The sequence below is a fragment of the Hemiscyllium ocellatum genome, chromosome 24 (assembly GCF_020745735.1).
Source record: "Hemiscyllium ocellatum isolate sHemOce1 chromosome 24, sHemOce1.pat.X.cur, whole genome shotgun sequence".
Lineage (NCBI taxonomy): Eukaryota > Metazoa > Chordata > Chondrichthyes > Orectolobiformes > Hemiscylliidae > Hemiscyllium > Hemiscyllium ocellatum.
Window position 1 is genome coordinate 766,659 of NC_083424.1, and position 26,732 is coordinate 793,390.

The 26,732-nt window shown below is 44.7% G+C and overlaps 1 protein-coding gene across 1 annotated transcript in view; it reads right to left on the reverse strand.

Moving 5' to 3' along the window:
- The window catches only part of dnah10 (dynein axonemal heavy chain 10), a 330,367-nt gene that overhangs the window by 7,240 nt on the left and 296,395 nt on the right, over positions 1–26,732 (reverse strand). The window contains exons 76-77 of the mRNA XM_060844124.1: positions 20,142–20,309; positions 19,206–19,386 (exon numbers count right to left, since the gene is read on the reverse strand). Coding sequence (XP_060700107.1) covers positions 19,206–19,386; positions 20,142–20,309 — 349 coding nt within the window. The remainder of the gene's footprint in view (positions 1–19,205; positions 19,387–20,141; positions 20,310–26,732) is intronic.

Genomic DNA, 26,732 nt, shown 5'->3' on the forward strand with positions numbered 1-26,732 from the left:
CCTGAGCCCGGTGTTCTAAATACAGTTTATCCTGAGCCCGATGTTCTAAATACAGTTTAACCTGAGCCCGGTGTTCTAAATACAGTTTAACCTGAGCCCGGTGTTCTAAATTCAGTTTAACCTGAGCCCGGTGTTCTAAATACAGTTTATCCTGAGCCCGATGTTCTAAATACAGTTTAACCTGAGCCCGGTGTTCTAAATACAGACTAACCTGAGTTCGGTGTTCTAAATACAGTTTATCCTGAGCCCGGTGTTCTAAATACAGTTTAACGTGACCCCGGTGTTCTAAGTACAGTTTAACCTGAGCCCGGTGTTCTAAATACAGACTAACCTGAGCTCGGTGTTCTAAATTCAGTTTAGCCTCAGCCCGGTGTTCTAAATACAGTTTAACCTGAGCCCGTTGTTCTAAATACAGTTTATCCTGAGCCCGGTGTTCTAAATTCAGTTTAAACTGAGCCCGGTGTTCTAAATTCAGTTTAAACTGAGCCCGGTGTTCTAAATACAGATTAACCTGAGCCCGGTGTTCTAAATACAGTTTAACCTGAGCCCGGTGTTCTAAATACAGATTAACCTGAGCCCGGTGTTCTAAATACAGTTTAACCTGAGCCCGGTGTTCTAAATACAGTTTAACCTAAGCCCGGTGTTCTAAATACAGTTTAACCTGAGCTCGGTGTTCTAAATACAGTTTATCCTGAGCCCGGTGTTCTAAATTCAGTTTAGCCTGAGCCCGGTGTTCTAAATACAGTTTATCCTGAGCCTGGTGTTCTAAATTCAATTTAACCTGAGCCCGGTGTTCTAAATTCAGTTTAACCTGAGCCCGGTGTTCTAAATACAGTTTAACCTGAGCCCGGTGTTCTAAATACAGACTAACCTGAGTTCGGTGTTCTAAATACAGTTTAACCTGAGCCCGGTGTTCTAAATTCAGTTTAACCTGAGCCCGGTGTTCTAAATACAGTTTAACCTGAGCCCGGTGTTCTAAATACTGACTAACCTGAGTTCGGTGTTCTAAATACAGTTTATCCTGAGCCCGATGTTCTAAATACAGTTTAACGTGACCCCGGTCTTCTAAATACAGACTAACCTGAGCTCGGTGTTCTAAATTCAGTTTATCCTGAGCCCGGTGTTCTAAATACAGACTAACCTGAGCTCGGTGTTCTAAATTCAGTTTAGCCTCAGCCCGGTGTTCTAAATACAGTTTAACCTGAGCCCGGTGTTCTAAATACAGTTTATCCTGAGCCCGGTGTTCTAAATTCAGTTTAAACTGAGCCCGGTGTTCTAAATACAGTTTATCCTGAGCCCGGTGTTCTAAATACAGTTTAACCTGAGCCCGGTGTTCTAAATACAGTTTATCCTGAGCCCGGTGTTCTAAATACAGTTTAACCTGAGCCCGGTGTTCTAAATACAGACTAACCTGAGCCCGGTGTTCTAAATACAGTTTATCCTGAGCCCGGTGTTCTAAATACAGTTTATCCTGAGCCCGGTGTTCTAAATACAGTTTATCCTGAGCCCGGTGTTCTAAATACAGTTTAACCTGAGCCCGGTGTTCTAAATTCAGTTTAACCTGAGCCCGGTGTTCTAAATACAGTTTAACCTGAGCCCGGTGTTCTAAATACAGACTAACCTGAGTTCGGTGTTCTAAATACAGTTTATCCTGAGCCCGGTGTTCTAAATACAGTTTAACGTGACCCCGGTGTTCTAAGTACAGTTTAACCTGAGCCCGGTGTTCTAAATACAGACTAACCTGAGCTCGGTGTTCTAAATTCAGTTTAGCCTCAGCCCGGTGTTCTAAATACAGTTTAACCTGAGCCCGTTGTTCTAAATACAGTTTATCCTGAGCCCGGTGTTCTAAATACAGTTTAACGTGACCCCGGTGTTCTAAGTACAGTTTAACCTGAGCCCGGTGTTCTAAATACAGACTAACCTGAGCCCGGTGTTCTAAATACAGTTTATCCTGAGCCCGGTGTTCTAAATTCAGTTTAAACTGAGCCCGGTGTTCTAAATACAGTTTATCCTGAGCCCGGTGTTCTAAATACAGTTTAACCTGAGACCGGTGTTCTAAATACAGTTTAACCTGAGCCCGGTGTTCTAAATACAGACTAACCTGAGCCCGGTGTTCTAAATACAGTTTATCCTGAGCCCGGTGTTCTAAATACAGTTTATCCTGAGCCCGGTGTTCTAAATACAGTTTATCCTGAGCCCGGTGTTCTAAATTCAATTTAACCTGAGCCCGGTGTTCTAAATACAGACTAACCTGAGCCCGGTGTTCTAAATACAGTTTATCCTGAGCTCGGTGTTCTAAATACAGTTTAACCTGAGCCCGGTGTTCTAAATTCAGTTTAACCTGAGCCCGGTGTTCTAAATACAGACTAACCTGAGTTCGGTGTTCTAAATACAGTTTATCCTGAGCCCGATGTTCTAAATACAGTTTAACCTGAGCCCGGTGTTCTAAATACAGACTAACCTGAGCCCGGTGTTCTAAATACAGTTTATCCTGAGCCCGGTGTTCTAAATTCAGTTTAAACTGAGCCCGGTGTTCTAAATACAGATTAACCTGAGCCCGGTGTTCTAAATACAGTTTAACCTGAGCCCGGTGTTCTAAATACAGATTAACCTGAGCCCGGTGTTCTAAATACAGTTTAACCTGAGCCCGGTGTTCTAAATACAGACTAACCTGAGCCCGGTGTTCTAAATACAGTTTAACCTAAGCCCGGTGTTCTAAATACAGACTAACCTGAGCTCGGTGTTCTAAATACAGTTTATCCTGAGCCCGGTGTTCTAAATTCAGTTTAGCCTGAGCCCGGTGTTCTAAATACAGACTAACCTGAGCCCGGTGTTCTAAATACAGTTTATCCTGAGCCTGGTGTTCTAAATTCAATTTAACCTGAGCCCGGTGTTCTAAATTCAGTTTAACCTGAGCCCGGTGTTCTAAATACAGTTTAACCTGAGCCCGGTGTTCTAAATACAGACTAACCTGAGTTCGGTGTTCTAAATACAGTTTAACCTGAGCCCGGTGTTCTAAATTCAGTTTAACCTGAGCCCTGTGTTCTAAATACAGTTTAACCTGAGCCCGGTGTTCTAAATACTGACTAACCTGAGTTCGGTGTTCTAAATACAGTTTATCCTGAGCCCGATGTTCTAAATACAGTTTAACGTGACCCCGGTCTTCTAAATACAGACTAACCTGAGCTCGGTGTTCTAAATTCAGTTTATCCTGAGCCCGGTGTTCTAAATACAGACTAACCTGAGCTCGGTGTTCTAAATTCAGTTTAGCCTCAGACCGGTGTTCTAAATACAGTTTAACCTGAGCCCGGTGTTCTAAATACAGTTTATCCTGAGCCCGGTGTTCTAAATTCAGTTTAAACTGAGCCCGGTGTTCTAAATACAGTTTATCCTGAGCCCGGTGTTCTAAATACAGTTTAACCTGAGCCCGGTGTTCTAAATACAGACTAACCTGAGCCCGGTGTTCTAAATACAGATTAACCTGAGCCCGGTGTTCTAAATACAGACTAACCTGAGCCCGGTGTTCTAAATACAGTTTATCCTGAGCCCGGTGTTCTAAATACAGTTTATCCTGAGCCCGTTGTTCTAAATACAGTTTATCCTGAGCCCGGTGTTCTAAATACAGTTTAACCTGAGCCCGGTGTTCTAAATTCAGTTTAACCTGAGCCCGGTGTTCTAAATACAGTTTAACCTGAGCCCGGTGTTCTAAATACAGACTAACCTGAGTTCGGTGTTCTAAATACAGTTTATCCTGAGCCCGGTGTTCTAAATACAGTTTAACGTGACCCCGGTGTTCTAAGTACAGTTTAACCTGAGCCCGGTGTTCTAAATACAGACTAACCTGAGCTCGGTGTTCTAAATTCAGTTTAGCCTCAGCCCGGTGTTCTAAATACAGTTTATCCTGAGCCCGTTGTTCTAAATACAGTTTATCCTGAGCCCGGTGTTCTAAATACAGACTAACCTGAGCCCGGTGTTCTAAATACAGTTTAACCTGAGCCCGTTGTTCTAAATACAGTTTATCCTGAGCCCGTTGTTCTAAATACAGTTTATCCTGAGCCCGGTGTTCTAAATACAGACTAACCTGAGCCCGGTGTTCTAAATACAGTTTATCCTGAGCCCGGTGTTCTAAATACAGTTTAACCTGAGACCGGTGTTCTAAATACAGTTTAACCTGAGCCCGGTGTTCTAAATACAGACTAACCTGAGCCCGGTGTTCTAAATTCAATTTAACCTGAGCCCGGTGTTCTAAATACAGTTTATCCTGAGCTCGGTGTTCTAAATACAGTTTAACCTGAGCCCGGTGTTCTAAATTCAGTTTAACCTGAGCCCGGTGTTCTAAATACAGACTAACCTGAGCTCGGTGTTCTAAATACAGTTTAACCTGAGCCCGGTGTTCTAAATACAGTTTAACCTGAGCCCGGTGTTCTAAATACAGTTGAACCTGAGCCCGTTGTTCTAAATACAGTTTATCCTGAGCCCGGTGTTCTAAATACAGACTAACCTGAGCCCGGTGTTCTAAATACAGTTTATCCTGAGCCCGGTGTTCTAAATGCAGTTTAACCTGAGCCCGGTGATCTAAATTCAGTTTAACCTGAGCTCGGTGTTCTAAATACAGATTAACCTGAGCCCGGTGTTCTAAATACAGATTAACCTGAGCCCGGTGTTCTAAATACAGTTTAACCTGAGCCCGGTGTTCTAAATTCAATTTAACCTGAGCCCGGTGTTCTAAATACAGACTAACCTGAGTTCGGTGTTCTAAATACAGTTTATCCTGAGCCCGGTGTTCTAAATACAGTTTAACGTGACCCCGGTGTTCTAAATACAGTTTAACCTGAGCCCGGTGTTCTAAATACAGACTAACCTGAGCCCGGTGTTCTAAATACAGACTAACCTGAGCCCGGTGTTCTAAATACAGTTTATCCTGAGCCCGGTGTTCTAAATACAGATTAACCTGAGCCCGGTGTTCTAAATACAGACTAACCTGAGCCCGGTGTTCTAAATACAGACTAACCTGAGCCCGGTGTTCTAAATACAGTTTATCCTGAGCCCGGTGTTCTAAATTCAGTTTAAACTGAGCCCGGTGTTCTAAATACAGATTAACCTGAGCCCGGTGTTCTAAATACAGTTTAACCTGAGCCCGGTGTTCTAAATACAGATTAACCTGAGCCCGGTGTTCTAAATACAGTTTAACCTGAGCCCGGTGTTCTAAATACAGACTAACCTGAGCCCGGTGTTCTAAATACAGTTTAACCTAAGCCCGGTGTTCTAAATACAGACTAACCTGAGCTCGGTGTTCTAAATACAGTTTAACCTAAGCCCGGTGTTCTAAATACAGACTAACCTGAGCCCGGTGTTCTAAATACAGTTTAACGTGACCCCGGTGTTCTAAATACAGTTTATCCTGAGCCCGGTGTTCTAAATACAGACTAACCTGAGCCCGGTGTTCTAAATACAGACTAACCTGAGCCCGGTGTTCTAAATACAGTTTATCCTGAGCCCGGTGTTCTAAATGCAGTTTAACCTGAGCCCGGTGATCTAAATTCAGTTTAACCTGAGCTCGGTGTTCTAAATACAGATTAACCTGAGCCCGGTGTTCTAAATACAGATTAACCTGAGCCCGGTGTTCTAAATACAGTTTAACCTGAGCCCGGTGTTCTAAATACAGTTTATCCTGAGCCCGGTGTTCGAAATACAGACTAACCTGAGCCCGGTGTTCTAAATACAGTTTATCCTGAGCCCGGTGTTCTAAATTCAATTTAACCTGAGCCCGGTGTTCTAAATACAGACTAACCTGAGTTCGGTGTTCTAAATACAGTTTATCCTGAGCCCGGTGTTCTAAATACAGTTTAACGTGACCCCGGTGTTCTAAATACAGTTTAACCTGAGCCCGGTGTTCTAAATACAGACTAACCTGAGCCCGGTGTTCTAAATACAGACTAACCTGAGCCCGGTGTTCTAAATACAGTTTATCCTGAGCCCGGTGTTCTAAATACAGATTAACCTGAGCCCGGTGTTCTAAATACAGACTAACCTGAGCCCGGTGTTCTAAATACAGACTAACCTGAGCCCGGTGTTCTAAATACAGTTTATCCTGAGCCCGGTGTTCTAAATTCAGTTTAAACTGAGCCCGGTGTTCTAAATACAGATTAACCTGAGCCCGGTGTTCTAAATACAGTTTAACCTGAGCCCGGTGTTCTAAATACAGATTAACCTGAGCCCGGTGTTCTAAATACAGTTTAACCTGAGCCCGGTGTTCTAAATACAGACTAACCTGAGCCCGGTGTTCTAAATACAGTTTAACCTAAGCCCGGTGTTCTAAATACAGACTAACCTGAGCTCGGTGTTCTAAATACAGTTTATCCTGAGCCCGGTGTTCTAAATACAGATTAACCTGAGCCCGGTGTTCTAAATACAGTTTATCCTGAGCCTGGTGTTCTAAATTCAATTTAACCTGAGCCCAGTGTTCTAAATTCAGTTTAACCTGAGCCCGGTGTTCTAAATACAGTTTAACCTGAGCCCGGTGTTCTAAATACAGACTAACCTGAGTTCGGTGTTCTAAATACAGTTTAACCTGAGCCCGGTGTTCTAAATTCAGTTTAACCTGAGCCCTGTGTTCTAAATACAGTTTAACCTGAGCCCGGTGTTCTAAATACTGACTAACCTGAGTTCGGTGTTCTAAATACAGTTTATCCTGAGCCCGATGTTCTAAATACAGTTTAACGTGACCCCGGTCTTCTAAATACAGACTAACCTGAGCTCGGTGTTCTAAATTCAGTTTATCCTGAGCCCGGTGTTCTAAATACAGACTAACCTGAGCTCGGTGTTCTAAATTCAGTTTAGCCTCAGACCGGTGTTCTAAATACAGTTTAACCTGAGCCCGGTGTTCTAAATACAGTTTATCCTGAGCCCGGTGTTCTAAATTCAGTTTAAACTGAGCCCGGTGTTCTAAATACAGTTTATCCTGAGCCCGGTGTTCTAAATACAGTTTAACCTGAGCCCGGTGTTCTAAATACAGTTTATCCTGAGCCCGGTGTTCTAAATACAGTTTAACCTGAGCTCGGTGTTCTAAATACAGACTAACCTGAGCCCGGTGTTCTAAATACAGATTAACCTGAGCCCGGTGTTCTAAATACAGACTAACCTGAGCCCGGTGTTCTAAATACAGTTTATCCTGAGCCCGGTGTTCTAAATACAGTTTATCCTGAGCCCGTTGTTCTAAATACAGTTTATCCTGAGCCCGGTGTTCTAAATACAGTTTAACCTGAGCCCGGTGTTCTAAATTCAGTTTAACCTGAGCCCGGTGTTCTAAATACAGTTTAACCTGAGCCCGGTGTTCTAAATACAGACTAACCTGAGTTCGGTGTTCTAAATTCAGTTTAACCTGAGCCCGGTGTTCTAAATACAGACTAACCTGAGCTCGGTGTTCTAAATACAGTTTATCCTGAGCCCGGTGTTCTAAATACAGTTTAACGTGACCCCGGTGTTCTAAGTACAGTTTAACCTGAGCCCGGTGTTCTAAATACAGACTAACCTGAGCTCGGTGTTCTAAATTCAGTTTAGCCTCAGCCCGGTGTTCTAAATACAGTTTAACCTGAGCCCGTTGTTCTAAATACAGTTTATCCTGAGCCCGGTGTTCTAAATACAGACTAACCTGAGCCCGGTGTTCTAAATACAGTTTATCCTGAGCCCGGTGTTCTAAATTCAGTTTAAACTGAGCCCGGTGTTCTAAATACAGTTTATCCTGAGCCCAGTGTTCTAAATACAGTTGAACCTGAGCCCGTTGTTCTAAATACAGTTTATCCTGAGCCCGGTGTTCTAAATACAGACTAACCTGAGCCCGGTGTTCTAAATACAGTTTATCCTGAGCCCGGTGTTCTAAATGCAGTTTAACCTGAGCCCGGTGATCTAAATTCAGTTTAACCTGAGCTCGGTGTTCTAAATACAGATTAACCTGAGCCCGGTGTTCTAAATACAGATTAACCTGAGCCCGGTGTTCTAAATACAGTTTAACCTGAGCCCGGTGTTCTAAATACAGTTTAACCTGAGCCCGGTGTTCTAAATACAGTTTATCCTGAGCCCGGTGTTCTAAATACAGACTAACCTGAGCCCGGTGTTCTAAATACAGTTTATCCTGAGCCCGGTGTTCTAAATTCAATTTAACCTGAGCCCGGTGTTCTAAATACAGACTAACCTGAGTTCGGTGTTCTAAATACAGTTTATCCTGAGCCCGGTGTTCTAAATACAGTTTAACGTGACCCCGGTGTTCTAAATACAGTTTAACCTGAGCCCGGTGTTCTAAATACAGACTAACCTGAGCCCGGTGTTCTAAATACAGACTAACCTGAGCCCGGTGTTCTAAATACAGTTTATCCTGAGCCCGGTGTTCTAAATACAGATTAACCTGAGCCCGGTGTTCTAAATACAGACTAACCTGAGCCCGGTGTTCTAAATACATATTAACCTGAGCCCGGTGTTCTAAATACAGACTAACCTGAGCCCGGTGTTCTAAATACAGTTTATCCTGAGCCCGGTGTTCTAAATACAGTTTATCCTGAGCCCGGTGTTCTAAATACAGTTTATCCTGAGCCCGGTGTTCTAAATACAGTTTAACCTGAGCCCGGTGTTCTAAATTCAGTTTAACCTGAGCCCGGTGTTCTAAATACAGTTTAACCTGAGCCCGGTGTTCTAAATTCAGTTTAACCTGAGCCCGGTGTTCTAAATACAGTTTATCCTGAGCCCGGTGTTCTAAATACAGATTAACCTGAGCCCGGTGTTCTAAATACAGTTTAACCTGAGCCCGGTGTTCTAAATTCAGTTTAACCTGAGCCCGGTGTTCTAAATACAGTTTAACCTGAGCCCGGTGTTCTAAATACAGACTAACCTGAGTTCGGTGTTCTAAATACAGTTTATCCTGAGCCCGGTGTTCTAAATACAGTTTAACGTGACCCCGGTGTTCTAAGTACAGTTTAACCTGAGCCCGGTGTTCTAAATACAGACTAACCTGAGCTCGGTGTTCTAAATTCAGTTTAGCCTCAGCCCGGTGTTCTAAATACAGTTTAACCTGAGCCCGTTGTTCTAAATTCAGTTTAACCTGAGCCCGGTGTTCTAAATACAGTTTAACCTGAGCCCGGTGTTCTAAATACAGACTAACCTGAGTTCGGTGTTCTAAATACAGTTTATCCTGAGCCCGGTGTTCTAAATACAGTTTAACGTGACCCCGGTGTTCTAAGTACAGTTTAACCTGAGCCCGGTGTTCTAAATACAGACTAACCTGAGCCCGGTGTTCTAAATACAGACTAACCTGAGTTCGGTGTTCTAAATACAGTTTATCCTGAGCCCGGTGTTCTAAATACAGTTTAACGTGACCCCGGTGTTCTAAGTACAGTTTAACCTGAGCCCGGTGTTCTAAATACAGACTAACCTGAGTTCGGTGTTCTAAATACAGTTTATCCTGAGCCCGGTGTTCTAAATTCAGTTTAAACTGAGCCCGGTGTTCTAAATACAGTTTATCCTGAGCCCGGTGTTCTAAATACAGTTTAACCTGAGACCGGTGTTCTAAATACAGTTTAACCTGAGCCCGGTGTTCTAAATACAGACTAACCTGAGCCCGGTGTTCTAAATACAGTTTATCCTGAGCCCGGTGTTCTAAATACAGTTTATCCTGAGCCCGGTGTTCTAAATTCAATTTAACCTGAGCCCGGTGTTCTAAATACAGTTTATCCTGAGCTCGGTGTTCTAAATACAGACTAACCTGAGCCCGGTGTTCTAAATACAGTTTAACCTGAGCCCGGTGTTCTAAATTCAGTTTAACCTGAGCCCGGTGTTCTAAATACAGACTAACCTGAGCTCGGTGTTCTAAATACAGTTTATCCTGAGCCCGATGTTCTAAATACAGTTTATCCTGAGCCCGGTGTTCTAAATTCAGTTTAAACTGAGCCCGGTGTTCTAAATACAGATTAACCTGAGCCCGGTGTTCTAAATACAGTTTAACCTGAGCCCGGTGTTCTAAATACAGATTAACCTGAGCCCGGTGTTCTAAATACAGTTTAACCTGAGCCCGGTGTTCTAAATACAGACTAACCTGAGCCCGGTGTTCTAAATACAGTTTAACCTAAGCCCGGTGTTCTAAATACAGACTAACCTGAGCTCGGTGTTCTAAATACAGTTTATCCTGAGCCCGGTGTTCTAAATTCAGTTTAGCCTGAGCCCGGTGTTCTAAATACAGTTTAACCTGAGCCCGGTGTTCTAAATTCAATTTAACCTGAGCCCGGTGTTCTAAATTCAGTTTAACCTGAGCCCGGTGTTCTAAATAGTTTAACCTGAGCCCGGTGTTCTAAATACAGACTAACCTGAGTTCGGTGTTCTAAATACAGTTTAACCTGAGCCCGGTGTTCTAAATTCAGTTTAACCTGAGCCCTGTGTTCTAAATACAGTTTAACCTGAGCCCGGTGTTCTAAATACTGACTAACCTGAGTTCGGTGTTCTAAATACAGTTTATCCTGAGCCCGATGTTCTAAATACAGTTTAACGTGACCCCGGTCTTCTAAATACAGACTAACCTGAGCTCGGTGTTCTAAATTCAGTTTATCCTGAGCCCGGTGTTCTAAATACAGACTAACCTGAGCTCGGTGTTCTAAATTCAGTTTAGCCTCAGACCGGTGTTCTAAATACAGTTTAACCTGAGCCCGGTGTTCTAAATACAGTTTATCCTGAGCCCGGTGTTCTAAATTCAGTTTAAACTGAGCCCGGTGTTCTAAATACAGTTTATCCTGAGCCCGGTGTTCTAAATACAGTTTAACCTGAGCCCGGTGTTCTAAATACAGTTTATCCTGAGCCCGGTGTTCTAAATACAGTTTAACCTGAGCTCGGTGTTCTAAATACAGACTAACCTGAGCCCGGTGTTCTAAATACAGATTAACCTGAGCCCGGTGTTCTAAATACAGACTAACCTGAGCCCGGTGTTCTAAATACAGTTTATCCTGAGCCCGGTGTTCTAAATACAGTTTATCCTGTGCCCGGTGTTCTAAATACAGTTTATCCTGAGCCCGTTGTTCTAAATACAGTTTATCCTGAGCCCGGTGTTCTAAATACAGTTTAACCTGAGCCCGGTGTTCTAAATACAGTTTAACCTGAGCCCGGTGTTCTAAATACAGTTTAACCTGAGCCCGGTGTTCTAAATACAGACTAACCTGAGTTCGGTGTTCTAAATACAGTTTATCCTGAGCCCGGTGTTCTAAATACAGTTTAACGTGACCCCGGTGTTCTAAGTACAGTTTAACCTGAGCCCGGTGTTCTAAATACAGACTAACCTGAGCTCGGTGTTCTAAATTCAGTTTAGCCTCAGCCCGGTGTTCTAAATACAGTTTAACCTGAGCCCGTTGTTCTAAATACAGTTTATCCTGAGCCCGGTGTTCTAAATACAGACTAACCTGAGCCCGGTGTTCTAAATACAGTTTATCCTGAGCCCGGTGTTCTAAATTCAGTTTAAACTGAGCCCGGTGTTCTAAATACAGTTTATCCTGAGCCCGGTGTTCTAAATACAGTTTAACCTGAGACCGGTGTTCTAAATACAGTTTAACCTGAGACCGGTGTTCTAAATACAGTTTAACCTGAGCCCGGTGTTCTAAATACAGACTAACCTGAGCCCGGTGTTCTAAATACAGTTTATCCTGAGCCCGGTGTTCTAAATACAGTTTATCCTGAGCCCGGTGTTCTAAATTCAATTTAACCTGAGCCCGGTGTTCTAAATACAGTTTATCCTGAGCTCGGTGTTCTAAATACAGTTTAACCTGAGCCCGGTGTTCTAAATTCAGTTTAACCTGAGCCCGGTGTTCTAAATACAGACTAACCTGAGTTCGGTGTTCTAAATACAGTTTATCCTGAGCCCGATGTTCTAAATACAGTTTAACCTGAGCCCGGTGTTCTAAATACAGACTAACCCGAGCCCGGTGTTCTAAATACAGTTGAACCTGAGCCCGTTGTTCTAAATACAGTTTATCCTGAGCCCGGTGTTCTAAATACAGACTAACCTGAGCCCGGTGTTCTAAATACAGTTTATCCTGAGCCCGGTGTTCTAAATGCAGTTTAACCTGAGCCCGGTGATCTAAATTCAGTTTAACCTGAGCTCGGTGTTCTAAATACAGATTAACCTGAGCCCGGTGTTCTAAATACAGATTAACCTGAGCCCGGTGTTCTAAATACAGTTTAACCTGAGCCCGGTGTTCTAAATACAGTTTATCCTGAGCCCGGTGTTCTAAATACAGACTAACCTGAGCCCGGTGTTCTAAATACAGTTTATCCTGAGCCCGGTGTTCTAAATTCAATTTAACCTGAGCCCGGTGTTCTAAATACAGACTAACCTGAGTTCGGTGTTCTAAATACAGTTTATCCTGAGCCCGGTGTTCTAAATACAGTTTAACGTGACCCCGGTGTTCTAAATACAGTTTAACCTGAGCCCGGTGTTCTAAATACAGACTAACCTGAGCTCGGTGTTCTAAATTCAATTTAGCCTCAGCCCGGTGTTCTAAATACAGTTTAACCTGAGCCCGTTGTTCTAAATACAGTTTATCCTGAGCCCGGTGTTCTAAATACAGACTAACCTGAGCCCGGTGTTCTAAATACAGTTAATCCTGAGCCCGGTGTTCTAAATTCAGTTTAAACTGAGCCCGGTGTTCTAAATACAGTTTATCCTGAGCCCGGTGTTCTAAATACAGTTTAACCTGAGCCCGGTGTTCTAAATACAGACTAACCTGAGCCCGGTGTTCTAAATACAGTTTATCCTGAGCCCGGTGTTCTAAATTCAATTTAACCTGAGCCCGGTGTTCTAAATACAGTTTAACCTGAGCCCGATGTTCTAAATTCAGTTTAACCTGAGCCCGGTGTTCTAAATACAGACTAACCTGAGTTCGGTGTTCTAAATACAGTTTATCCTGAGCCCGATGTTCTAAATACAGTTTAACCTGAGCCCGGTGTTCTAAATTCAGTTTAGCCTCAGCCCAGTGTTCTAAATACAGTTTAACCTGAGCCCGTTGTTCTAAATACAGTTTATCCTGAGCCCGGTGTTCTAAATACAGACTAACCTGAGCCCGGTGTTCTAAATTCAGTTTATCCTGAGCCCGGTGTTCTAAATGCAGTTTAACCTGAGCCCGGTGATCTAAATTCAGTTTAACCTGAGCTCGGTGTTCTAAATACAGATTAACCTGAGCCCGGTGTTCTAAATACAGTTTAACCTGAGCCCGGTGTTCTAAATACAGACTAACCTGAGTTCGGTGTTCTAAATACAGTTTATCCTGAGCCCGATGTTCTAAATGCAGTTTAACCTGAGCCCGGTGATCTAAATTCAGTTTAACCTGAGCTCGGTGTTCTAAATTCAGTTTAGCCTCAGCCCAGTGTTCTAAATACAGTTTAACCTGAGCCCGTTGTTCTAAATACAGTTTATCCTGAGCCCGGTGTTCTAAATACAGACTAACCTGAGCCCGGTGTTCTAAATACAGTTTATCCTGAGCCCGGTGTTCTAAATTCAGTTTAACCTGAGCTCGGTGTTCTAAATACAGATTAACCTGAGCCCGGTGTTCTAAATACAGATTAACCTGAGCCCGGTGTTCTAAATACAGTTTAACCTGAGCCCGGTGTTCTAAATACAGTTTAACCTGAGCCCGGTGTTCTAAATTCAGTTTAACCTGAGCCCGTTGTTCTAAATACAGTTTATCCTGAGCCCGGTGTTCTAAATACAGATTAACCTGAGCCCGGTGTTCTAAATACAGTTTATCCTGAGCCCGGTGTTCTAAATACAGTTTATCCTGAGCCCGGTGTTCTAAATTCAATTTAACCTGAGCCCGGTGTTCTAAATACAGACTAACCTGAGTTCGGTGTTCTAAATACAGTTTATCCTGAGCCCGGTGTTCTAAATACAGTTTAACGTGACCCCGGTGTTCTAAATACAGTTTAACCTGAGCCCGGTGTTCTAAATACAGACTAACCTGAGCTCGGTGTTCTAAATTCAATTTAGCCTCAGCCCGGTGTTCTAAATACAGTTTAACCTGAGCCCGTTGTTCTAAATACAGTTTATCCTGAGCCCGGTGTTCTAAATACAGACGAACCTGAGCCCGGTGTTCTAAATACAGTTTATCCTGAGCCCGGTGTTCTAAATTCAGTTTAAACTGAGCCCGGTGTTCTAAATACAGTTTATCCTGAGCCCGGTGTTCTAAATTCAATTTAACCTGAGCCCGGTGTTCTAAATACAGTTTAACCTGAGCCCGATGTTCTAAATTCAGTTTAACCTGAGCCCGGTGTTCTAAATACAGACTAACCTGAGCTCGGTGTTCTAAATACAGACTAACCTGAGCTCGGTGTTCTAAATTCAGTTTAGCCTCAGCCCAGTGTTCTAAATACAGTTTAACCTGAGCCCGTTGTTCTAAATACAGACTAACCTGAGCTCGGTGTTCTAAATTCAGTTTATCCTGAGTTCGGTGTTCTAAATACAGTTTATCCTGAGCCCGGTGTTCTAAATACAGTTTAACCTGAGCCCGGTGTTCTAAATACAGTTTGACCTGAGCCCGGTGTTCTAAATACAGTTTAACCTGAGCCCGGTGTTCTAAATACAGTTTAACCTGAGCCCGGTGTTCTAAATACAGTTTATCCTGAGCCCGGTGTTCTAAATACAGTTTATCCTGAGCCCGGTGTTCTAAATACTGTTTATCCTGAGCCCGTTGTTCTAAATACAGTTTAACCTGAGCCCGGTGTTCTAAATACAGTTTATCCTGAGCCCGGTTTTTTAAATACAGACTAACCTGAGCCCAGTGTTCTAAATGCAGTTTAACCTGAGCCCGGTGTTCTAAATACAGTTTAACCTGAGCCCGGTGTTCTAAATACAGACTAACCTGAGCCCGGTGTTCTAAATACAGACTAACCTGAGCCCGGTGTTCTAAATTCAGTTTATCCTGAGCCCGGTGTTCTAAATACAGTTTATCCTGAGCCCGGTGTTCTAAATTCAGTTTATCCTGAGCCCGGTGTTCTAAATACAGTTTATCCTGAGCCCGGTGTTCTAAATACAGTTTAACCTGAGCCCGGTGTTCTAAATACAGTTTAACCTGAGCCCGGTGTTCTAAATACAGTTTAACCTGAGCTCGGTGTTCTAAATACAGACTAACCTGAGCCCGGTGTTCTGAATACAGTTTATCCTGAGCCCGGTGTTCTAAATACAGTTTATCCTGAGCCCGGTGTTCTAAATACAGTTTATCCTGAGCTCGGTGTTCTAAATACAGTTTATCCTGAGCCCGGTGTTCTAAATACAGTTTAACCTGAGCTCGGTGTTCTAAATACAGTTTATCCTGAGCCCGGTGTTCTAAATCCAGTTTAACCTGAGCTCGGTGTTCTAAATACAGTTTATCCTGAGCCCGGTGTTCTAAATGCAGTTTAACCTGAGCCCGGTGTTCTAAATACAGTTTAACCTGAGCTCGGTGTTCTAAATACAGACTAACCTGAGCCCGGTGTTCTAAATACAGTTTAACCTGAGCTCGGTGTTCTAAATACAGACTAACCTGAGCCCGGTGTTCTAAATACAGACTACCCTGAGCCCGGTGTTCTAAATACAGTTTATCCTGAGCCCGGTGTTCTGAATACAGTTTATCCTGAGCCCGGTGTTCTAAATACAGTTTAACCTGAGCCCGGTGTTCTAAATGCAGTTTAACCTGAGCCCGGTGTTCTAAATACAGACTAACCTGAGCCCGGTGTTCTATGTTCAGATTGAACAGTTGTCTGTACAAATGTAGGATTGGTCCTTTGGGTTGTATTGAATCGTTCGATCAACATAAAGTTACAGCGATAAAAATAGAGAGGTTTATCTCTGTTTAACATTGTGTCCAACAGCATTTTGTTCCGATTTTATTATTATTTGCAATTTTACTCACCATCTTTCCAAATGCAGTGTCAAGTTAATGAAATACAGTGAACAGAACCAGTTCACCTGGGCTCCTGGATGATCCCCAGGCAAAAAACAACTCATTCCGTGAAGATCGATTGATTTATTTAGAACACCGGGCTCAGGATAAACTGTATTTAGAACACCGGGCTCAGGTTAGTCTGTATTTAGAACACCGAGCTCAGGTTAAACTGTATTTAGAACACTGGGCTCAGGTTAGTCTGTATTTAGAACACCGGGCTCAGTTTTGCCCCACCAGTGCAGTATGTGATAAATGGCTTTGGAAAGTTTGCAGTTGCCACAAAACTAGGTGGGAAGCGAAGTCGTGAAAATGAAACCAAAATCTTGTCAGATGGAACATAATATGGGAAAACGTGAGGTTTTGGACTTTGGCTGGAGGAATGAATGAATGATTTATTGTCACATATATTTTGATGATCCAGTGAAAAATGCTTTATTGCCACAATCTAGCGCTATTTTGAGTTATAATAACAATAAAAATAAATTACTTGAATCAGACTTCATGATCTTCAAATTGGGACCTCAAGCACAGCTTCAGTGCTTCTGAAAGGTCTCTGCAAGATGTTCCATTCCCCAAGGAGACCAGCTCCGGGCCTACCACCACCAGGAGTTCCCGCTCTGGGCCTAATGCCACCAGGAATCCCTGCTCCAGGCCTACCGCCACCAGGAATTTCTGCTCTGGGCCTACCACCACCAGAAGTCCCTATTCTGGGCCTAGTGCCACTAGGAGGTCCCCACTCCAGGCCTACTGGCACCATTAGTCGCTGCTCTGGGACTACCGCCGCAGGAGTCCCCACTCCAGGCCTACCACTACCAGGTGTTCCTGCTCCGGGCGTACTGGCACCAGAAGTTTCTGCTCTGGGCCTAATTGCACCAGGAGTCCCCATTCTAGACCTATCACCACCAGGGGTTCCTGCTCCAGCAGTCCCTGGTCCACATTGTCAATGCTGCAGTCACCATCTGCCAACATCGCTCCAGCTCAATGAAGAAGAAGAAAGGAAGAAGAGAAAAAAGAAAAGGTATGTGGAGAAAATGATGCTGCTGTCCTGGAGCGGATGGGCTCAATAAGCCCAACACTACCTACCGTCCCAGCACCATCTTGCATTTGAATAGGGGACCTGAATATTATTTAAATGGAGAGAATCTGCAGAAATGTACAGAAAAGAGGGATTTGGAAGTCTTTGTCCATTAATCACAAAAAGCTAGCATTCAAGTTCAGAGATAATAGCAAAGGCAAATGGCGAGCTGGCCTTTTGAATGAGAATTAGCCTTTATTGTCCCAAATACTCAATGAGTACAGTGAAAAGTTTATATATCGTCACTTATAGCACTGACTTAGATACAAAGGTACGTAGCTACAGATTCTTTAGTTGCAAAATTTGAGAGAATAGAGTAATAAAGTGGGGTTTTTTTTGCAGAAATAGAAGTTCAGAATATTTATTGTGACTGCTGTCACCTAGCTTCCAGGCTGCACCAGCTCCTGGCTCTAGACACCATGGTCTTCACTGTGAGGATCACGAGGCAGGGAGATCACTTTAGATGGCCACCTCAGGAGGTCACCATGCCAGAGGGTCATCATGCCAGGAGGTCATCATGCCATGTCACACCAGAAGCTCACCATGCCAGAAGGTCACCATGCAAAAACAGGAGGTCACCATGCCAGGAGGTCACCACGCCAAAAGGTCACCATGCCAGGAGGTCACCATGCCACATCATGCCAGTAGGTCACCATGCCCCTCCACGCCACATCAGAAGGTTACCACACTACACCAGGCCAATAGCTCACTGTTGAAAATGTGTTGCTGGAACAGCGCAGCAGGTCAGGCAGCATCCAAGTAGCAGGAGAATCGACGTTTCGGGCATGAGCCCTTCTTCAGGAATAGCTCACTGTGCCAGGCCAGGAGGTCCACGGATGCCAGGAATCATCAGAGAGAAGAAGAAAATAAACCACTAAGAGGAAGAAAAGAAGAAGAATGGACGCTGCAGACAAGCTCTGCTGCCATTTGGGAAAAAAAGAGTCTAAATGCTGGGGAGATTTTGTTAAAACTATACAAGGCACTAGTCAAACCACAGCTGGAATACTGTGAACAATTCTTGGCTCCTTATTTGAGGAAAGAAAGATTGGCAGCCCAGGGAAGGTTCACTAGGCTGATACCAGGTATGGAGGATAGGTGTAGGAGACTTGGCCTGTACTTACTGGATTTTAGCAGGGTGACCTTATTGAAACATACAAGTTTCTTCAAGGACTTGACCAGGTTAATGCGAAGAAGTTGTTTTCCCTTGTGGGAGACTCTAGAACCAGAAGGCATCATCTCAAAAGTACAGAGATGAGGGGAGTAGTGAATCTGTGGAATTCTTCTCTGCAGGAGACTGCCGAGGCTGGGGTGTTAAATATATTCAAGGCTGGGTTAGACAGGTTTTTAATCAGTAAGGAAATAAAGGGTTATGGGAAAAGAGTGAAAGTGGAGTTGAGGATTATCAGATCAGCCAGTGGAAAATCAGGAGAGTAACTTTTGCTTTTAAGAACCTCAGCAATTTAAAGAGCTGGGTGTGTCACAGATTATTGTGGTAGACTATCCCTGTCTATAGTAAACAATGAAAGGATATTAACTGTCTTAAAAACGAGAGCAAACTTAGTTAGAGACAAAAAAGTGCAGATGCTGGAATCTAAAGTAGACAGGCAGGAGGCTGGAAGGACATAATAAGCCAGGCAGCATCAGGAGGTGCAGAAATCAACGTTTCGGATGTAGCCCTTTTTCAGGACTGGAGATAGATTACACCCGAAATGTCGACTTCTGCACTTCCTGACGCTGCCTGGTTTGCTGTGTTCTCCCAGCCTCCTGCCTGTCTACTTTAAGTAGGAGACCAACATTCTATTTAATCCAACTCCATTCAAAACAACTGAACATTCAGAGAAGACAGTCAACTATTTTAGAAATGCATGTTTAACATTTCTGTAGTCTACAATGCCACATTGCCACTAGATCTCTAATTTATTTTTTTAAATCTTCAAATGACTCTTTCAGGATTATCAAAGTCTCTGTTTTGGATTAACGAATGTGTGAAATGCTTAATAATCTGCAGCAAAAACATCATTTGCTGCTTTCTGAAAAGGAATCTCAAAGAGTAGTGTTAAACAAAGAACTGTGGATGCTGGAAATCTGAAACAAATACAAAAAATGCTGGATCTGTGGAGAGAAACAGAGTTAATGTTTCGAGTCAGTGACTCTTCGTCAGAACTCAAAGAGTAACAATGGATCCCCACCTTGACCAGCTCTCTCCATGACATCGTCACTAGTTTGGTACTTGGTGACCTGAGTGTAAAGTGTGGAGCGATCGAGAGGCCAGCTGTTCTTCCGGCAAGTTGCTTGAACCAGAGCAGTCAGGTATGATTCAGGGATGTGCAACCCAGACAACCATATGACATCGGGTTCACCTTCATCAATCTGTCAGTTATTTGGTTAGAAAATATCAGGCAAGTTAATAATGATAAGTAACTAGATCATGCATCATCAAAAAGTCTTCCACTTTCCATCAACTTGAAATTATCCAAAATATCTGCTCATGTCCTAACTCACACCAAGTCCTGTTTACCATAATCCCCATGCTCATCGACACTGGCTCCCAACCCATTTTAAATTCCTGGTTTTGCCTTCTTCCCATTTCAAGAACCTTCTCTGGCCCCAATACCTTCTCTGTGTTCCCCCAACTCTAGCCTCTTGAGTATTTGGCAATCCGGCCTTAGGCAGAGTTTCAGCTGGACCAGCCCCACTGGCAGAATGCCAGCTTTGCTGCAATATCTAGTGTCACTAATCGGGAGGCAGCTTGATCAGGATTCCCCAGGTCTCAGACTCAAAACTGAGGCAGGAAGGTGTATCTGCACAATTTATTTACTGTCTAAGCCTAAGGCCTGGATCATGAGCCTAAGCCAGGGTTGGGGCCTGTTGCAGACTCCATGCAGCACGTCCCAGAAATCGAGTTGCGAGTGAGTCTGAAGAGCCTTTGGGTCAATACTTTCCTGGCCTTTAGTCCCAATGTCTTGATTGAGAAATCAGCCCTGGCTTCAATGGAATTATCCCAGGTGTGCATTTCCAGGCAAGAAAAGTAGTTTGACTCTTGTGCATGTTCATACTTGCTTCAATTAATGGAAATATTTTGAATCATTAAGAAATTTCTTGCTATGATATAGTTTGATACTAACCCATGATAGGTACTGGTCAAACCGCCTCTTGAAGTGAATCATCCAGTTTCCGAGTGATTTGAGGGTGTCAGGAGCAAGTCTTCTCCAGATAGCAGGAATATGACCATTAAAGAGCGCACGGGCCACTTCATCCAGCTCACTGCTCATTCCCACTTCACCAGCCAAAGCCTGAAACATGCAAACAGTCCCACTGTTCAAAACAGATCATATAAATTATTCAAATATATCAAAAAAATTCATATATTCAAAAATATTCAAATCTCAACAACTGGTCATCAATTATTGTTCAGGTTCTTGTCGGACTGAAAGTAATGAAGCTAAATTCTCTCTTTATTGGTTAGTGAGTGGATATGTGGGTGACAGATTTCTGGGCTGTAATCCTTACGGGAGCCAGGAAACATCTCAACATCTGCTACTGAAATTCTATATCCCCATCTCCTCTGGCCCATTTGGAGGTTTGACAGTGAGATGTAATATTAGCATGATTTCCAAATGTTTTCTTTTACCCTTAGGGTCTTGGCCAATTAAATAGAATCATAGAAGCCCTACAGTATGGAAGAAGGCCATTAGGCCCATTGAGTGCATGCCAACCCTCTGAAGAGGATCCCACCCTGACCCAACCACCACCCTACCCTTTAATGCATTGTCTCAGCATTAGTCATCTTTTGTTTATAAAAACTTGAGTTATCTCAGGAATGTGACTTCAAAGAAGTTCTGGGATCTACATTTTAATCACTCAATTAAAGACTTAACAGCAACCTCGGTTTGTTCAATACTTTGCGTTTTACTCTAAACTCCGTGGCCTACTATCCTGCCCCACTAACTACTTGACGAAGGAGCAGCACTCCGAAAAAATCTGATTGAAGATTTGTAGCTCGGGTGTCCGTTGTTGTGGTTCTGCTCGCCGAGCTGGAAGTTTTTGCTGCAAACGTTTCGTTCCCTGGCTAGGGAACATCATCAGTGCTGTTGGAGCCTCGTGTGAAGCGCTGCTTTGATGTTAGTGCTTCCAAATACGTCTGTTGGACTATAACCTGGTGTTGTGAGACTTTTAACTTTGTCCACCCATGTCCGCATCATCCCTGTAACCCTGCATTTCCCGAGCCTAACCCACCGAACGTACATATCCCTGGACCGTGGGAGGAAACCGGAGCACCCAGAAGAATAGATGGCACTTTTCTTTCAAAAGTAGTTTGATGCTGGTTTTAGATGATTATTTCTCTATTAATAAATAGTGCAAAACACCATTAGAACTAAACATTTAAAATTGACAGCCCGTCTTCCAATTTACAGCTCTAGACATACAATAGATGTACAATAGATATACAATATTCCTTTTCCTGTCCAGGAACAGTGGGAGGTGCTGTGGAGACCAGGAGGGTGCCGGGAAGGTAAGGAGTTAGTATAAATTTGGGCAGTGGCTAAACCTGAGAGACCACACATGTAGTATCTTCCTCCCGCCTCCCCCCCTCCTCTAACCAGAAGAAAAAGACTCTGTAAGGCAAGGCTTTTGTTTTTTCGCTCTCTTTCTTTCATATATTTAAGTGCATTGTTTGGTTTTAGTTAGTTGACATAAAGCTAAGGCTTACAATGGCAGGTGACCTCAGACCCGTGGCATGTGCCTCTTGCCTGATGTGGGAGCTCAGGGACGTGGCTGACATTCCTGACTCTTACACTTGTAGGAAGTGTGTCCAGGGGCAGCACTTGTTTGATCACATGACGGCTCTGGAGCTGTGGATGGACTCACTGTGGGGCATCCGCGATGCTGAGGAGGTCGTGGATAGCACGTTTAGTGAACTGGTCACACCGCAGGTTAGAGTTGTTGAGTGAGACAGTGAACGGGTGACCAAAAGGCATAGAAAGAGTAGAAAGTCAATGCAGGAGTCCCCTGCGGTCATTTCCCTCCAAAACAGGTGTACCGTTTTGGATACTGTTGCGGGAGATGGCTCACCGGGGGGGGCAGCAGTTGTCAAGATCATGGCACCGTGGTGGGCACTGCTGTTCAGAAGGGCGGGAAAATGACTCGTAGGGCCATAGTCATGGGGGATTCTGTTGTCAGGGGATACATGGTTCTGTGGCCGAAAACGTGACTACCGGATGGTATGTTGCCTCTCAGGTGCACGGGGTAAAAACAATGACTGCAGATGCTGGAAACCAGATTCTGGATCAGTGGTGCTGGAAAAGCACAGCAGTTCAGGCAGCATCGAAAGTGCAGTGTTTCGGGCAAAAGCCCTTCATCAGGAATAAAGGCAGTGAGCCTGAAGTGTGGAGAGATAAGCTAGAGGAGGGGGAGAGAGTAGCATAGAGTACAATAGGTGAGTGGGGGAGGGGAGAAGGTGATAGGTCAGGGAGGAGAGGGTGGAGTGGATAGCTGGAAAAGGAGCTAGGCGGGTAGGACAAGTCATGGGGACAGTGCTGAGCTGGAAGTTTGGAACTAGGGTGAGGTGGGGGAAGGGAAAATGAGGAAGCTGTTGAAGTCCACATTGATGCCCTGGGGTTGAAGTGTTCTGAGGCGGAAGATGAGGCGTTCTTCCTCCAGGCGTCTGGTAGCGAGGGAGCGGTGGTGAAGGAAGCCCAGGACCTCCATGTCCTCGGCAGAGTGGGAGGGGGAGATGAAATGTTGGGCCACGGGGCGGTGTGGTTGACTGGTGCGGGTGTCCCGGAGATGTTCCCTAAAGCGCTCTGCTAGGAGGCATCCAGTCTCCCCAATGTAGAGAAGACCGCATCGGGAGCAACGGATACAATAAATTATATTAGTGAATGTGCAGGTAAAACTTTGATGGATGTAGAAGGCTCCTTTAGGGCCTTGGATAGAGGTGAGGGAGGAGGTGTGGGCACAGGTTTTATAGTTCCTGCGGTGGCAGGGGAAAGTGCCAGGATGGGAGGGTGGGTTGTAGCAGGGCATGGAACCCACCCATTTCCTTCAGACCAAAGGGGTAGCCATGGGCACCTGTATGGGCCCCAGCTATGCCTGTCTCTTCGTTGGCTACGTAGAACAGTTGATCTTCCGTAATTACACCGGCACCACTCCCCACCTCTTCCTAAGCTACATTGATGACTGCATTGGCGCCACCTCATGCTCCCGCGAGGAGGTTGAGCAATTCATCAACTTCACCAACATATTCCACCCTGACCTTAAATTTAACTGGACCATCTCTGACACCTCCCTCCCCTTCCTGGACCTCTCCATCTCCATTAATGACGACCGACTTGACAGTGACATTTTTTACAAAACCACCGACTCCCACAGCTACCTGGATTACACCTCTTCCCACCCTAACTCTTGCAAAAATGCCATCCCGTATTCCCAATTCCTCCGCCTCCGCCATATCTGCTCCCAGGAGGACCAGTTCCACCATAGAACACACCAGATGGCCTCCTTCTTTCGAGACCGCAATTTCCCTTCCCACGTGGTTAAAGATGCCCTCCAACGCATCTCGTCCACATCCCGCACTTCCACCCTCAGACCCCACCCCTCCAACTGTAACAAGGACAGAACGCCCCTGGTGCTCATCTTCCATCCTACAAACCTTCGCATAAACCAAATCATCTGCTGACATTTCCGCCAACTCCAAAAAGACCCCACCACCAGGGATTTATTTCCCTCCCCACCCATTTCTGCCTTCCGCAAAGACTGTTCCCTCCGTGACTACCTGGTCAGGTCCACGCCCCCCCTACAACCCACCCTCCCACCCTGGCACTTTCCCCTGCCACCGCAGGAACTGTAAAACCTGTGCCCACACCTCCTCCCTCACCTCTATCCAAGGCCCTAAAGGAGCCTTCCACATCCATTAAAGTTTTACCTGCACATCAACTAATATCATTTATTGTATCCGTTGCTCCCGATGCGGTCTCCTCTACATTGGGGAGACTGGGCGCCTCCTAGCAGAGCGCTTTAGGGAACATCTCCGAGACACCCGCACCAATCAACCACACCGCACCGTGGCCCAACATTTCAACTCCCCCTCCCACTCTGCCGAGGACATGGAGGTCCTGGGCTTCCTTCACCGCCGCACCCTCACCACGAGATGCCTGGAGGAAGAACGCCTCATCTTCCGCCTCAGAACACTTCAACCCCAGGGCATCAATGTGGACTTCAACAGTTTCCTTATTTCCCCTTCCCCCACCTCACCCTAGTTCCAAACTTCCAGCTCAGCACTGTCCCCATGACTTGTCCCACCTGCCTAGCTCCTTTTCCACCTATCCACCCCACCCTCTCCTCCCTGACCTATCACCTTCATCCCCTCCCCCACCTGTGCTCTATGCTACTTTCTCCCCACCCCCACCTTCCTCTAGCTTATCTCTCCACGCTTCAGGCTCTCTGCCTTTATTCCTGATGAAGGGCTTTTGCCTGAAACATCGATTTTGCTGCACTTTGGATGCTGCCTGAATTGCTGTGCTCTTCCAGCACCACTGATCCAGATCCCAGGTGCTCGGGTCAGGGATGTCACCGATCGGCTGCAGAGCATTCTAAAAGGGGAGAGTGAACAGCCAGTTGTCTTGGTGCATATAGGCACCAACGATATAAGTAAAAAATGAGATGAGGTCCTGAAAGCAGAATTTAGGGAATTAGGAGAGAAGTTATAGAGGAGGACCTTAAAGGTAGTGATCTCGGGATTACTACCAGTGCCACGTGCTAGCCAGCATAGAAATGAAAAAATAGGCAGGATGAACACGTGGCTTGAGGGATGGAGTAGGAGGGAGGGGTTCAGACTTGTCGGACATTGGGAACGGTTCTGTGGAAGGTGGGATCATTACGAATTGGACAATCTACACCTGAACCAGACTGGAACTAATGTTTTGCGACTGCTGTTGGGAAGGTTTTGCACTAATGTGGCAGGGGGCTGGGAACCAGAAGAGAAAACAAGTAGGCAGCGAGGTGGAAACTGGAGACTGTAAGAATCATGATGGTAACATTAATAAGGGGAAGAGTAGGCAGAGAGCAGATGAATGCAAAAGAACTGGTGGCCTGAAGTGCATATACTTTAACGCAAAGAGTATAGTGTGTAAGGCAGATGAATTTAAGGCTTGGATTGGTGCCTGGGAGTATGACGTTATTGCAATTACAGAGACTTGGTTGAAGGAAGGGCATGATGATTGGCAACTAAATGTTCCAGAATATAGACGCTTCAGACAGGACAGGGAGGTAACTACAGACCAGTGGGCCTGATGTCAGTGGTGGGAAAGCTGCTGGAGAAGGTACTGAGGGATAGGATCTATTTATATTTAGAAAAGAATGGGCTGATCAGTGATAGGCAACATGGTTTTGTGCGGGGGAGTGGAGGGGGAGTTGCATTGCTGGTCAGGGATGATATCACCGCTGAGCTAAAGGAGGACACAATGGAGGGCTTGAGCAGTGAGGCATTATGGGTGGAGCTGAGAAATAAGAAAGGGTGCAGTTACATTGTTGTGGCTGTATTACAGACCTCCCAATGGTGAGCGTGAGGTAGAAGAACAAATAGGTAAACCGATTATGGAAAAATGTAGAGGCAACAGGGTGGTGGTGATGGAAGATTTTAAGTTTCCCAACATTGACTGGGATACACTTAGTGTCAGAGGTCTGGATGGGGCAGAATTTGTAAGAAGCGTCTGGAGAATTTCTAGAGCAGTATGTCAATAGTCCGACGAGGGAAGGGGCCATATTGGACTTGCTATTGGGGAACGAGCCAGGATAGGTGGTAGAAGTTGCGGTGTGGGATTTCTTTGGGAAACCGTGACCACAATTCTGTAAGTTTTAGAATACTCTTAGACAAAGATGAGAATGGTCCTAAGGGAAGAGTACTAAACTGGGCCAAGGCCAATTATATCAACATTAGGCAGGAGCTGGGAAATGTGGTTTGGACACAGCTATTTGAAGGGAAGTTAACACTTGAGATGTGGGAGGCTTTCAAAGATAGATTGGAAAGCAAAGGACAATAAAGGCGAGATTCGTGAATCGTGGATGACAGGTGAAACCATACGACTTGCCAAGTGGAAAAGGGAAGCGTACACAAGGTCCAGGCAGCTAAGCACAGAACGGACTCTGGAGGAATATCGGGAGAGTAGGACCAGTCTTAAACGAGGAGTCAAGCGGGCTAAAAGGGGTCATGAAATAGCTTTAGTGAGCAGGATTAAGGAGAGTCCCAAAGCCCTTTATTCTAATATAAGAAGCTAGCGGGTAACTAGAGAAAGGATCGGTCCACTCAAGGATAAGGAAGGAAGGCTGTGTGTCGAACCTGAGAAGATGGGTGGGATTCTGAATGATTACTTTACATCAGTGTTCACTGAGGAGAGGAACATGATGAATGTTGAGATTAGAGATAGAAGTTTGATTACTCTGGAACATTCCTGATGAAGGGCTCTGGCCCGAAACGCCGAATTTCCTGCTCCTTGGATGCTGCCTAACCTGCTGTGCTTTAACCAGCAACACATTTTCAGCTCTGATCTCCAGCATCTGCAGACCTCACTTTTTACTCTGGAACATGTTGGCTTAAGTAGGGAAGATGTTTGTGGTGGGTAGACTAGAGGTTATTAAGATGGACAAATCCCCAGGACTAGATGGGATCTATTCCAAGTTGTTGAGGAGGTGAGAGAGGAAATAGCTGGGGCCCTGAC